Source organism: Lithobates pipiens, unplaced genomic scaffold, assembly GCF_037356315.1.
Source record: "Lithobates pipiens isolate NorthernLeopardFrog02 unplaced genomic scaffold, aLitPip1_a1.2 Scaffold_22, whole genome shotgun sequence".
Classification (NCBI taxonomy): domain Eukaryota; kingdom Metazoa; phylum Chordata; class Amphibia; order Anura; family Ranidae; genus Lithobates; species Lithobates pipiens.
The window spans coordinates 231,318,262-231,332,577 of NW_027507784.1; the positions used below are offsets into that span (position 1 = coordinate 231,318,262).

The following is a 14,316-nucleotide window of genomic DNA, read 5'->3' on the forward strand; positions in this document are numbered from 1 at the left end:
CCTTAAATATTCTCTAATTTTCCTTTTCTTTTCCTCTACTCCCCCCTTCCCATTCCTCACTGGGTCCGACTCTATATTATACAATAACTTATAATAGTTTTGAAACTCTGCTGCAATTTTTTTGGGTATCTGTTATTTGTTTCTTATTCCCTGCCAAATTATGCTTTAATTCTTGTTGTCTCTTTAGTTGCCTTTGCTTATTTTTCAGTTTTTGATCTAAACATTGAACTAACTTCAGTCGTAGTTCCTCCAATCTATTCACCTCTATAGGTTGTAGGCTACTTTTATGTTTAATTTCTAATTTATGTATTTCTTCTAAAAGCTCCTCCATTTCCTTTTGCCTTTCTTTTCTAATATGTGAACCCTGCGCAATCCGTTCCCCCCTCATTACTGCCTTATGGGCCTCCCACACCGTCTGGTTGGACACCTCACCTGGTACGTTATCCTCAAAATAAACAACTAATTTATTATATAATGTTTCAAAAACTCTTTTATCATCCAATCTAGTTTAATTTAAACACCATACTTTCCCTTTACTACCTGCCATTCTCAACCTCATGCTCAAGTCTATTGGGGCATGATCTGCGATCGTGATTAATCTAATTTTAGAAGATTGCACCCGATGTAAGTCAAACTGATCTATCATAAATAAGTCAATCCGTGAATATGTATTATGTGTCTTAGAATAATATCTAAAATATTTCTCTTGTGTGTGTAGTGTTCGCCAGCTATCTACCAAGTGTAGCATTCTAAAACTTTTTTTTTAAATGTCTCTATGCTCTAAATGATAATGGTGTTTTACCAGATGAGGTGTCCATCCGAGGATCTAGTGTGTGATTAAAATCTCCCTCTAGTATTAATACCCTTTCCCTAAACTTCCCTAATTTTGTCAATGTTTTTGATAAAGTCCACCGTGCGATTATTAGGAGCATAAAATGTCGCAAATGTACAGCACTGCCCATAAATGTTCCCCTTTACAAACAAATAACGCCCCCCTGGATCTGCTTCCACTTCCATAAAAGAAAATGGGCATTGTCTGTGGAACACTATTGATACTCTTCTAGCTCCCCTAATAGGAGAAGTCGCATGATTAAACGATGAACATGGCAACCGCGGGATTGCCCCTGTCGCAAAGTGCGTCTCCTGAAGGTACAAAATCTCTGCTCCCAGGGTACGCAGTTCACACCAGAGCCAGCCCCTTTTACATGGGGAACCCAGTCCTCTTACATTATACGATACTATCCTGACCTTTTCCATTTTCCTTTACTTTTTTTTCTTTTCTTTTTGTTTTGTTGACTTCCTCTGAGTATATCTGGAATTGAGTGTCTGTAATTAATCCATACCCCCTTTTGCCTCAGCCAGACCATGTATGCGGATGTTTTGCCTACGATCCCTATTTTCTTGATTGTCCAATTGATCTAATAATTAATTTATTATTCCTTCATGATGCTTTACCTTCTCCTGGGTGTCAGCCACTGCCAGTTTAATCCCCTCTTGACTTGTCTCCATCTCTTTTACTCTGTGCCCCAGAACTACTATCTCCTCTCTCAGGCCATCCACCATTTGTTTACATGATAGCTCCACTGCTGCGATAAGTAATTGCATATCTGTTTTTTGTAGGGAGGGCTCTCAATAGTTCCCTTAGCTCTTTATCCATTATCACACTTATTGCCTCTGTTTGGGATACCATTTGCTCTGATTGGGGACTTTGTGTCAGGGATATAGGTTGTGATGGTTTTAATTAAAGAGCTGAAGAGCTGAATAGCAAAATATGCCCTTGTCATGAAGGGGTAAAACCTTTCCGTAGCTGAAGTGGTTAAAGAGGTTGAATCTTCCCAGCAGAGATGCAGACAACAATAAAAAACGGAAAGTGGGTTGAACACTTCCATACTATAGCTTTTCATACATTTTAATATTATTTATTTATTTTTATGAGAAGTGCTATGCTAAATTTGCAAAGTAAGGTTAAAAGCTATTATTGGGTGTAAGATAGATCTTTCTCAAAAGCATTTAAATAGTCTAAAGTTAAGACAATTAACTAAAATAAGCATTTTAAACTTGTTCCACTTCAGTTTTTTTTGTTAGTATTGTACATTTGTTCAATGCCCACAAACATAAAATAATTGTAAATTATGTAAATGCAGCTAGAAACAACTGTTATTCTAGTTAGTACTTTATCTTCATTGTTGTGTCAAGGCGAACTGAGCTAAAACCATAAAAATGTATTTTACTTGATAACTTTAACATCAGTTTTACTTCCTGTAGATGGCAAAGTGAAAAAGGAGCGCAAGAAAAAGAAAAAAGTGTTGACTATCATCTCATTTGATGATGATGGGGATATGGAAGACCCAGATCTTGTGAATGTTTCAAAGACTCTGATGAGTAGCATAGAGAGTTCAGAGAAGCAGACTGACAGGTCCTCAGAAGTTTTACCCCACTTTGAAGCACAGTTTCAACTGGACTTACATGACAAAGAAAATGATGACTCTTCTTGTGTTAATGAAGAATTTGATTATCCAAAGCTGGTTGTGAAAAGCATATCTAATGAAGAGCTGGATGACTATGACACATATGAACCAGAAATTGTCAGCTGGTCCGGAGACAGAGACAAGAGTGCTTCCTGTGAACAGTAAGTTTATCTTAATAATAGCACCACTTTTTCCTCCTGTGTCTGGTCTGCAGCTTTGTGTCAGGGATTAGGGATGAGGCTGACGTTCGAGTCGAAATGTAAGTTATTGTCATAAAAAGTGTTTGGGGACCCGGGTCCTTTTCTTACATCAGGGGACATAGAGCCATAATAGTTCTATGTGGGTTATATCGGACCAATAGGTGATGGACACTGGCACGCCCCTAAGGCGTGTACTCCCCTATATATCCCCTCCCATTACTGGGAGTCCTCCGTTTTTTCGCCAGTGTCTACGGTGTTGGTCATGAGTAAAAATGTGCTGTGCTGAGCTCCACTGGTAGTAATCATTGCTGGGGCTAGCCATGCTGACCAAATCTGTTCTGATGTCTTTTCATGGGCTAAACGAATGGTACCCGGGCCTCGTGTCCAAAGAAAACAGGTTTTGCTTGTGAACGCTTCTCTTTGAGAGCTGGGCCCTGAGATCCAGTACTTTTTGGTAGTAAGGCCATAAAGTTTTTACTGGCAGGGTGCTGTCACAGGTCCAGGATTGTGGGTAACCCGAGGCTCCCTGGTTCCTGAAGGTTTCCTAAATGGTCTCGGAGCCCACCGTAAAGGGTGAAGATTGTGTCTTTATCTCTGATAAAACCCTGCTGCGAGGATAAGGTAAGGGAGATTTTCTCAGGAATTTCTCCTTCTATGTATAATGTTGTCATGCCTATGTGTCACCACAGGGAAATGTATTGAGCACTCACCATCCTGACGCTGGAAACAGCAAGGAAGCCTTCACTCTCCTTTACTCCAGCCGCAATAGATCCTCCGGTAAGAAGGGGGGGTCTGGTCTCCTCCTGTGCCCCCAAATATTTGTTTTATCCCCAAACAATGCAAAGAAGTTGCCTTTAAATTGCTATGAATGGTAATGGGACCAGGAACTTCTCTAAAGGGTCATTAGTTTTCACTGTAAACTAAATCCATTTCCAAAAGAATGTCATCCTCCTCTGAGAAGGATACGGCTAGTTAGATTGAGCCGTCGGGGGAAATTGTTGTTGCTTAGAACACTTCAGTCCCTGTATATATCATACCATTTTTTTATTTTTATTCTTCTACCATTTGTAAATTGAAAAGAAGATTAATGCTATGATGTCTCCATAGTGGGACTAAAAATAGCAGATTCCCATCTAGTCGTCAGGACCCTTTTGTTGAGGTGCAGGAGGCTGGGGATCAGATAGATCTTCCCAAATATTGTAAGATACTTATTTATCCTCTTCAAGCGGATCCTAATATGGAAGGAGTAGCATCACAAGTCAGATTCTGTCAGGAAAGGTTCCCTCCGCTGGTAATATCAATCATTTGGCATGCAGTACTGCGATCCACCAGCAGGTGTCTCCTGCTGGAATTATGTCATCTTTGGTCCGCAGTACTGGTGTCCACCAGCGGAGGGATCCTGGCAGTATGGAGCAGGTATTGCCCTCTGCAGTCAGGCGTCACATGACTGACAGCAGCCATTATAAATACCCGGCAAGTTCATATACACTTCGCCTTGGTATTGTCCTTGAGCCCTGACCTGCAGCCTGTTTGATCCCTGTTACCTGTTACCTGTTACCTGATACCTGATACCTGATACCTGATACCTGATACCTGATACCTGTTACCTGATACCTGTTACCTGATCCCCGATCCCTGTTTCCTGTATCCTGCCTCTTGTACCTGTTCCCTCTCTCCTTGTCCCCCTATTCTGCTTACCTCCTATTTATGACCCCGGCCTGGCTTGACTACGATTCTGGTTCTCCCTTTTGTTACATTATACTGGTTTACTTGCTTATCTGCACTGTTTGGTTGTTAGTTTGTTCACTTAGTTTGTATTGGTGGTGTGTTCACATTTATATGCGTTTGCTTAATAAATTTACCTTCACTTATTTGTGTCTGGTTCACTTGTCGCAGTCACACAGTTCTGGTCACATCTTGTTCATGACAGAATACCAAGGCCATTCCTGACCAGAAGTGGCTGCACAGGGGAACCATTTGCTTTAGTTTGGTTGCAAACATGAATGCTGATGAGATCTTTTATTTTTCTCTGCTGGCATCTGAGAGTGGTGATTATTGCCGCCAGGTTTTGAAAGAATGGTCTAGTGACCAGTTGTTTGCAGCTATGCGTTTGGCTCACTCCCTGGTCGATCAGGGTTATACATTGTTTGAGGAGGTGCAGCCTTTGATAAAGATCTGTACTGAGCTAGCCCTGCCCTGTATCCCAGATGGCCGTGATGATTTCACTCCTCCTTTTTATATGAATCAGGTTGTATCTTTAGTATGGCTTTTTGAAGATGATCCTTCTGATTTTTGTGAACACTACTCAGCCTGTTCCCCACATGTGATTGCTGAGTGCATTGTATCTGCTCAGTCTTTGGTTAGACAGGGAGGCTTAAAACTTCAGTTTGTACAACCCATACTTTCAGCATGGTCTGACATGGTGCAATTAGCCCCAGCCAAACAATCCACCTCTGCCATCAGGTATGAGCCTACCCAAAAGTATGTTTCCCCACCAGCCATGTCAGCCTCAGTTGCAGCCCAGTACACGCTGCTCCCAACCAAATACTCCTATCCAGTCTCTACTCCCTGTACTTATCCTGCATTCAACCCACCTGCTTCCTCTCCGCTGTCTACAAACCCACAAGTTCTTTCCCCAGCTACTGGTACCTCTTCTCTGCCATATCACAATCCTCCTTTCCAGTCTGCTGCACCCCTTATTTACAGTCCTGTAGTCACCTACAGAGCTTCAGTGGCTAAGCCAAAGAAAAAACGAAAGTTTTTCCCAACCAAAATGGTCTTACCATTAACCCAACCTGCCTCCACACCTACCAATCTGTCCCAGCCCGGAGTGCCAGAGCTCCAGCCCGGAGAGCCAGAGCCAGAGCTCCAGCCCGGAGCGCCAGAGCCAGAGCTCCAGCCCGGAGCGCCAGAGCTCCAGCCCGGAGCGCCAGAGCCAGAGCTCCAGCCCGGAGCGCCAGAGCCAGAGCTCCAGCCCGGAGCGCCAGAGCCAGAGTTCCAGCCTGATGTCCCGGCCTTCCAGCCAGACGCCTTCCAGCCTGATGTCCCGGCCTTCCAGCCAGACGCCTTCCAGCCTGATGTCCCGGCCTTCCAGCCAGACGCCTTCCAGCCTGATGTCCCGGCCTTCCAGCCAGACGCCTTCCAGCCTGATGTCCCGGCCTTCCAGCCAGACGCCTTCCAGCCTGATGTCCCGGCCTTCCAGCCAGACGCCTTCCAGCCTGACGTCTTGCAGTCTGATGTCCCGGCCTTCCAGTCTGATGTCTTGCAGTCTGATGTCCCGGCCTTCCAGTCTGACGTCTTGCAGTCTGATGTCTTGGCCTTCCAGTCTGACGTCTTGCAGTCTGATGTCTCGGCCTTCCAGTCTGACGTCTTGCAGTCTGATGTCTCGGCCTTCCAGTCTGATGTCTTGCAGTCTGATGTCTCGGCCTTCCAGTCTGGCGTCTTGCAGTCTGATGTCTCGGCCTTCCAGTCTGGCGTCTTGCAGTCTGATGTCTCGGCCTTCCAGTCTGGCGTCTTGCAGTCTGATGTCTCGGCCTTCCAGTCTGACGTCTTGCAGCCTGATGTCTCGGCCTTCCAGTCTTACGTCTTGCAGTCTGATGTCTCGGCCTTCCAGTCTGACGTCTTGCAGTCCGATGTCTCGGCCTTCCAGTCTGACGTCTTGCAGTCTGATGTCCCGACCTTCCAGTCTGATGTCTTGCAGTCTGATGTCTTGCAGTCCGATGTCCCGGCCTTCCAGTCTGATGTCTTGCAGTCCGATGTCCCGGCCTTCCAGTCTGATGTCTTGCAGTCCGATGTCCCGGCCTTCCAGTCTGATGTCTTGCAGTCCGATGTCCCGGCCTTCCAGTCTGATGTCTTGCAGTCTGATGTCCCGGCCTTCCAGTCTGATGTCTTGCAGTCTGATGTCTTGCAGTCTGATGTCCCGGCCTTCCAGTCTGATGTCTTGCAGTCTGATGTCCCGGCCTTCCAGTCTGATGTCTTGCAGCCTGATGTCCCGGCCTTCCAGTCTGATGTCTTGCAGTTTGATGTCCCGGCCTTCCAGTCTGATGTCTTGCAGTTTGATGTCCCGGCCTTCCAGTCTGATGCCTTCCAGTCTGATGCCCCGGCCTTCCAGTCTGATGCCTTCCAGTCTGATGCCCCGGCCTTCCAGTCTGATGCCTTCCAGTCTGATGCCCCGGCCTTCCAGTCTGATGCCTTCCAGTCTGATGCCCCGGCCTTCCAGTCTGATGCCTTCCAGTCTGATGCCCCGGCCTTGCAGTCTGATGCCTTCCAGTCTGATGTTCCGGCCTTGCAGTCTGATGCCTTCCAGTCTGATGTTCCGGCCTTCCAGTCTGATGCCTTCCAGTCGGATGCCCCGGCCTTCCAGTCTGATGTCCTGGCCTTGCAGTCTGATGCCTTCCAGTCTGATGTTCCGGCCTTGCAGTCTGATGCCTTCCAGTCTGATGTTCCGGCCTTGCAGTCTGATGTCTTCCAGTCTTATGTTCCGGCCTTGCAGTCCGATGCCTTCCAGTCTGATGTCCCGGCCTCGCAGTCTGATTCTTTCCAGTCTGATGTCCCGGCCTCGCAGTCTGATTCCTTCCAGTCTGATGTCCCGGCCTCGCAGTCCGACGCCTTCCAGTCTGATGTCCCGGCCTCGCAGTCCGACGCCTTCCAGTCTGATGTCCCGGCCTTGCAGTCCGACGCCTTCCAGTCTGATGTCCCGGTCTTGCAGTCCGACGCCTTCCAGTCTGATGTCCCGGCCTTGCAGTCCGACGCCTTCCAGTCTGATGTCCCGACCTTGCAGTCCGATGCCTTCCAGTCTGATGTGCCTGCCTTCCAGCCTGACGTGCCGCTGCCCGCCTTCCAGCCTGACGTGCCGCTGCCCGCCTTCCAGCCTGACAAGCCGCTGCCCGCCTTCCAGCCTGACGTGCCAGCTTCCCGGCCCGATGTGGTTCTGTCTGCTGCCCTGCTTGAAGTGTCTGTTACCCAACCTAATGTGACTTTGCCCATAGCCCAGCTTGACGCAGTGGACTTTGCCCAGCAACTGCTAGTTGGAGCGTCCGGAGGTCGCTCCTTTGAGGGGGGGTACTGTCAGGAAAGGTTCCCTCCGCTGGTAATATCAATCATTTGGCATGCAGTACTGCGATCCACCAGCAGGTGTCTCCTACTGGAATTATGTCATCTTTGGTCCGCAGTACTGGTGTCCACCAGCGGAGGGATCCTGGCAGTATGGAGCAGGTATTGCCCTCTGCAGTCAGTCGTCACATGACTGACAGCAGCCATTATAAATACCCGGCAAGTTCATATACACTTCGCCTTGGTATTGTCCTTGAGCCCTGACCTGCAGCCTGTTTGATCCCTGTTACCTGATACCTGATACCTGTTACCTGATACCTGATACCTGTTACCTGATACCTGATACCTGATACCTGTTACCTGATACCTGATACCTGTTACCTGATCCCCGATCCCTGTTTCCTGTATCCTGCCTCTTGTACCTGTTCCCTCTCTCCTTGTCCCCCTATTCTGCTTACCTCCTATTTATGACCCCGGCCTGGCTTGACTACGATTCTGGTTCTCCCTTTTGTTACATTATACTGGTTTACTTGCTTATCTGCACTGTTTGGTTGTTAGTTTGTTCACTTAGTTTGTATTGGTGGTGTGTTCACATTTATATGCGTTTGCTTAATAAATTTACCTTCACTTATTTGTGTCTGGTTCACTTGTCGCAGTCACACAGTTCTGGTCACATCTTGTTCATGACAGATTGCTTGTGTGCTCCCTTACTCAACCCTTTTGCTGCCTGCAGCACGGGCTCTTGAGGTACCTACCTTTAATTGGGTTCATTAGAACCTCCCCCACCTGGGGATGTTTTTTCCTATTCATGAATAGATAAAAAAAAAGATTATGTATTCTGAATGGAAACATCCGGATAAACAATATTATCCTCCCAAGAAATTTTCCACACTTTATCTATGAAAGAGGATTTCTATGAAGGGTTCCAGCAATTGATGCTGCAATCGCCTCAATGAGCAGAGTCTCACATGTCCGATGGATAATGCACTGATGTTAAAGCGGTGTTTCAGCTGTAATTTTTTTTTTTAAGTCAGCAGCTAAAAAAAAGTAGCTGCTGACTTTTAATAAGGAGACTTACCTTTCCAGGGCACCTGTGATGTCAGCTGCCGAGCCCGGCATGTCCCTCGGCTCTTGAGTCCCAGCGCTGTCATCCTCACTAAGGGTAACAGGCAGTGAAGCCTTGCGGCTTCACTGCCATTTCCTACTGCGCATGCGAGAGTCGCACAGCACTTTGTGAATGGGACACACTGTGTTAAGAAACACACAGTTCCCAGAACACAGTGCGCCCCATTACCCAGAAGATGACACGAGGAGGAGAGAAGACCGGAGAGCACCGAGGAGCAAGAAGAAGGCAGATTAGGAAGACTGCCTAGCAACATTTTTTTTTTCACATTTTTATTTTTTTAAGACTATTAACCTCCCTGGCGGTATGATTCAGTCTGGAATAAGGTGCTGAAAGCGGTACAATTATTTTGCATGGAAATCTGGCTTTTATTTTGTAGTCCTGTAATTCTTAGGAATAACGCTCTGAAATCTCTTCAAACCAGAGTCTAGCGGACATCCCGGGTATGATAAAGTTTATAATATAATAAAGAATAATAAAAATTATTCAATAATGTAATCAAATCCAAAAAAAAATGAAAAAGGGACATGTTTTGGTTGCTATGGACAATCTCCAAATTCCAAGCAGTAAAAAACAGTATTTATAATATAAAAGTGCATGCAGGGCATTGCACAAACCACTAGGGACAAAGGGGGTGTGTATTTTTTACTACAGCACTGTAATCTGTAAGATTACAGTGCTGTGTGTGTTTTGTGTCTTTTTACATTTTTGAATTTGCCGCCGTTCTCCGCTCCCGTGCGTCGTAACGTCGCAGGGAACGGAGCTCGGCGGCATTCGGCACTGTGAATCGAGCGCAGGACGGCTCGATCACACAGCGCGGCGGACATTGCTGGATCCAGGGGACAAGGTAAGTAACGTTACCTGTGTCCTCCCCTGCATCGAGCGGTGCAAGCCCGAGTCTGGCTCGGGGTTACCGCTATTGTAATTAAAATTCCAACCCGAGCCAGACTCGGGATTACCGCTAAGGAGGTTAATGCTCTTTTTTTTTTTTTAGGGTGGCCCTCCACTTTAAAGGATCCAGAAAATTGAAGTTGGAACTTCCTTTTAAAGACAAGATGTCTTTTGCAGTTCAGTAGCGCAGCCAGTTCTTGCTGCAATTGGTGTATCTCAGTCCATTAACCCTTTAATGTTCTGCTCCACCATTTTGGTGGAGCACATTTTGAGTCTTCAAAGGGTTAAGGAACAGTTTTTGGAGATACCTGAAATTTTGCCTGATCAGCAGGCCTGGCAATAGGCTGGTGTATCTGATGCACTATGTCTCAGAGTAGATGCTATGAAAGACCTTATGGCTTATGCTTGGACTAGTGCATTCTCGCAGAGTTCTGTGGCTGAACTATTGATCAGCCGAAGCACCATGTAAAGAGCTCTTAGACAGTTTGTTTCCCTTCATGGGGTACGGCTATTTAGAGACGATCTGGATAAGTACATCCAAAGAACCTCTAATAGGTTAAAGCTCTCTTTACCAGTAAAAAGAGGTTCAAACATTTCTCCTTTTATTGTGCTGCTTCTCATGTGTCAGGGGCATCTGCCTCTAGGCAGTCTTGACGGCCTCAACCACCAGGTTCTTGGAAGCACCAGGGTCTTGGAAAGACAAAGCAGAATGCTAAAGCCTTCTCATGAAGGGGCACCCCCACTCGTTCAGGTGAGGCCAAAGGTCCTGTGATTCTCTAGATCTGGCAGGAACAATGTCAAGACAGATGGATTTCTGCAATTTTTCCTCTAGGTTACGACTAGAGTTACGAGAGTTTCCGTCCCCTCTGAGAATGTTCCTAAGGATCCGGAGAAAACAGAAGTCGCTCTTTCTGGCCTCTGGATCAGCTGTTATCCCAGTCGGTGACATCAGAGGTTCCCTTAGTGGAACAGGGGGTTTTGGCTCAAACCATTTAAGGTTCCTGAACTGAATAGAGGTAAGACCCATTCTAGATCTGGAAGATCTGAATCGGCACTTAAACATCCGATCCTTTCATAATTCGATCGGCTATGTCCATCCTGCAAGGAGGGGAGTTGCATATCTCCATGTGCCAAATTTTCCCCCTCACCAGAAATTTCTGCGTTTTGAAATATAAAATTATCTTTTCAGCTGTGGCCCTGCCATTCGGCTTAGCCACAGAACCATTAGTGTTCTGAAAGATTCTGGCACCTCCTTTAGCCAGATTAAAGGCTCAAAGCATAGCGGTCCTAGCCTATTTTGAAGATCTACTTTTAATAGATCATTCAGTATCAGGTCTAAAACCATAGTCTGATCTCAGCCCTAACTACCTGAAATCTCTAGGTTGGATACTAAACCTAGGAAGATTCTCCTTAAAACCATCAAGGAGATGGGGGGCATGGCTTGGACGTGGAAGTGTGAAGATGCATCTCGCAGGAGCTCGGGCACCGGAACTCACTTTACCCGACTAAATGCCACTTTACTACACTATAACCCCTGATGGCAAGCATGGGAAGGAGATCGGGGCGAGCCCCATCCGAAAAAGAACAACCCGGCTAGCTCCATCTAGCATTATCTTGCCCTGGAGGCAGAAAACATGCCGGAGCTGGACGGACTAGGCCGCTCACCATGTGGGGCAGTTGCGGACACCGCTCTCCAGTCTCCTAGGGCAGCTCAGATGGTGGAGAGAGTCCAAGGAGACGTTCCAGCGTGGCAGACCTGGTGAGTGGACTCCCCACCAAAACAGAAATGGCATCGATGCTAGCAGGATTGGAGAAAATGATCAAAAAGGAGCTCTCAGCAGTAAAAGCGGACCTCTCACAGGTCTTATAGCAGGTAGAAGAGACTGAGCAGCGCCTAGACAGGCACGTGTCCGCCATTAGAGACCTGCAAGCCACTACCCACGCTCTGTCCATAGCTCAAAGGATGGCCATGTACAAAATCAAAGACCAGGAGAACAGCAATAGGAGAAATAACAATCGCATTAGAGGACTGCCGGAGGCCACAAGAGATGAGGACCTGCCGGCTACCATCCGAGGCATCTTTAATAGCCTATTAGGTAATCCGGCTGACCATCCCCTGAAGCTAGATAGGGTGCACCGGGACACTTCGCCCACGGAATCTCTCCTCTGAAACACCCAGGAATGTCATCTGCCAGGTGCATTACTTTTTAGGAAAAATAAGTCATCATGAAACCACCTTGGAATTTCACGGTGTCACCCTGGCTCTCTTCCCAGACCTGGCCAGAGAGACCCTGGAGAGGCGTAGAGCTTTAAAACCCCCCCATGGAGAAACTGCGTCTGGCTTCTATCAACTACAGGTGGGGGTTTCCATCCGCTCTTATAGCAAATAGAGATGGGAAAACAGCCCTCTTGTGGTTCCCGGAAGATTTGGAAACATTCTGCATGGATCTCAACATCGACCCCCCCCCCCCCCTCAGAGCTCCCGGGCTGGCAGGGGGGCATACCAGTGCTGCCCAGTACACCAGAAGCCCAGTGGCAGAAAGTTTCTCAAAAGCGACACTCAGCAAAACAGGGGCCTAATTCTGGCACAGACTGAACAAGGACCCTTCAAGCGTTGAGGCCTAAGAGATAAGTAACGCCATAAAAGCACAATACTCAACAGTTATACCACTCAGTTGAAATGTTTTACCTAAACATGTAGTTAGATCATTAATGTTTGTTAAAGAGGAAGTAAACCCTGATGAGTTTACTTCCTCTTTCATTCCCTGCAAAGGCAAAGCATAATGGACTACTATGCATCGCATAGTAGTCCATTATGTGTCACTTACCTGACGCAGGAGCCAGCAAAGTCACCGCTGTCCCCTGTAGTTCCGAGCATCCATCTTCTTGGTGGGTCTCGCTGCTCCGGCGATGTCATTAGTCGGAGCAGCGATGACGTCACTCCCGCGCATGCGCACGGAGCCGACACGCGTGGCATCTTCGTCGTTTATGATGCCGCGCTCAGTGCACCTGCGCGCCGCTGTCTACGGCACACGCGCTGTAGACAGCAGTGCCTGTCTTTCGGCAAATATCTCTTAAACCGTGTAGGTTTAGGAGATATTTCTTGGACCTACAGGTAAGCCTTAATCTAGGCTTACCTGTAGGTCAAAGTGTGTTTTAAGGGTTTACAACCACTTTAAGTCAGTTATGTGTAAACAGTTGGTAGCATACATATTATAGATAGGGCCGCAGTAATATATAAGGTATGGGTTCTCTTGTTTTATTAATACGCCGGCGCTGGACCGCACAGATGAGGTGTGCCGAAATTGGCTACGAGCGGTTTGGAGTTGGCGCTGGAAACCCCCCCTGTGACCGGGCTGGGCACAACTCTTAGGGGTTTCGTGTTGCTGGGGTGGGCCACATGCTGTTCAGAGAGGTGCACAGCCAGGCTTTGCGTGCATGACAGGGATACACTGTCACTTACAATTTGATGCTTACGTGTATGTTCTTTACTTGGTCTCCTTTTCTATCCTTTCTTTTCCCTCTCCCTTCTCCTCTTACCTATCCCTTTACACCTCAGCCTATCCACCAGCCGAGCAGAGATAGTTTACTGATCGAGACTCCCAGAGGCACACACTATATAGAGAACTTAGACAAATGCAGGGAGACATTGTCTTCTTACAAGAAACTCATCTTACCTACACCACTAAGGTTAAAGTTGTATGCCCAACATTACCCCACCTGGTTTTATAGCCTATCAGACATTCCGAAGGCAAACGGTGTGGCCATTGGGTTCAAAAGGGTAACCTCTTTCACTGTGGAGGACTTTTTGGTGGATCAATTAGGAAGATTTCTGTTCATAAAGGGTACCCTGGAAAATGTGCCTTGCACTCTTGCTAATTTATACGCCCCTAACCAAGGTCAAGCAGAATTCATATCAAACACCCTAGTTAAATTGAAATATTTTGCCGTGGCTGTATAATCATGGGAGGGGATGTGAATGCCTCTCTTGAACCCCTCTTAGATACGTCCCAGGGTAAATCACACATCCCTCATAGGCGATTAGCCTACTGTATATACGAAAACAACTGCATGAGGCCCAAATCATGGATGTATGGAGGGTTTTGCACCCACATGAAAAAGATTTCACGTATTATTCACATCTAGACAACACCCACTCGAGGATAGATTATTTCTTCCTACAACATCATTACCCAGATCTTGTATCAAAATCTCGACCATCTCAGATCACGCCCCGATTAGCCTATCTATGAAAATCCTGTCGTTACCCGCTAAGTCTACAAACTCAATGACTCGCTTATAGCAGAAAAAATGGAGGCTAGGAAGATTGGCTTGGATCTCTCCCTTTACTTCCAAGATAACACCTCCACTGAGATAACACCAGGTGTTTTGTGGGAGGCCCAAAAGGCCCACATTAGAGACAAGCTTGTGGAGCTGGGCTCCAGGAAGAAGAGAGAGAGAACACAGGTACAATCCCAACTCATTAGAGATATAGGCCTACTGGAGAAAAATCATAAACTTGCGAGCTCCCCTCTAATATTACATTCCCTCACCAAGAAGAGAGAGGAACTGAAAGCCCTGT

At 46.8% G+C, this 14,316-nt stretch overlaps 1 protein-coding gene across 6 annotated transcripts in view; it reads left to right on the top strand.

The window, feature by feature from the left end:
• Positions 1-14,316, top strand: part of SNX29 (sorting nexin 29) — a 1,823,105-nt gene that overhangs the window by 683,988 nt on the left and 1,124,801 nt on the right. For all 6 annotated transcript variants that reach the window (XM_077448905.1, XM_077448908.1, XM_077448906.1 and 3 more), the window contains one exon: positions 2,266-2,629. In XM_077448905.1, coding sequence (XP_077305031.1) covers positions 2,266-2,629 — 364 coding nt within the window. The remainder of the gene's footprint in view (positions 1-2,265; positions 2,630-14,316) is intronic.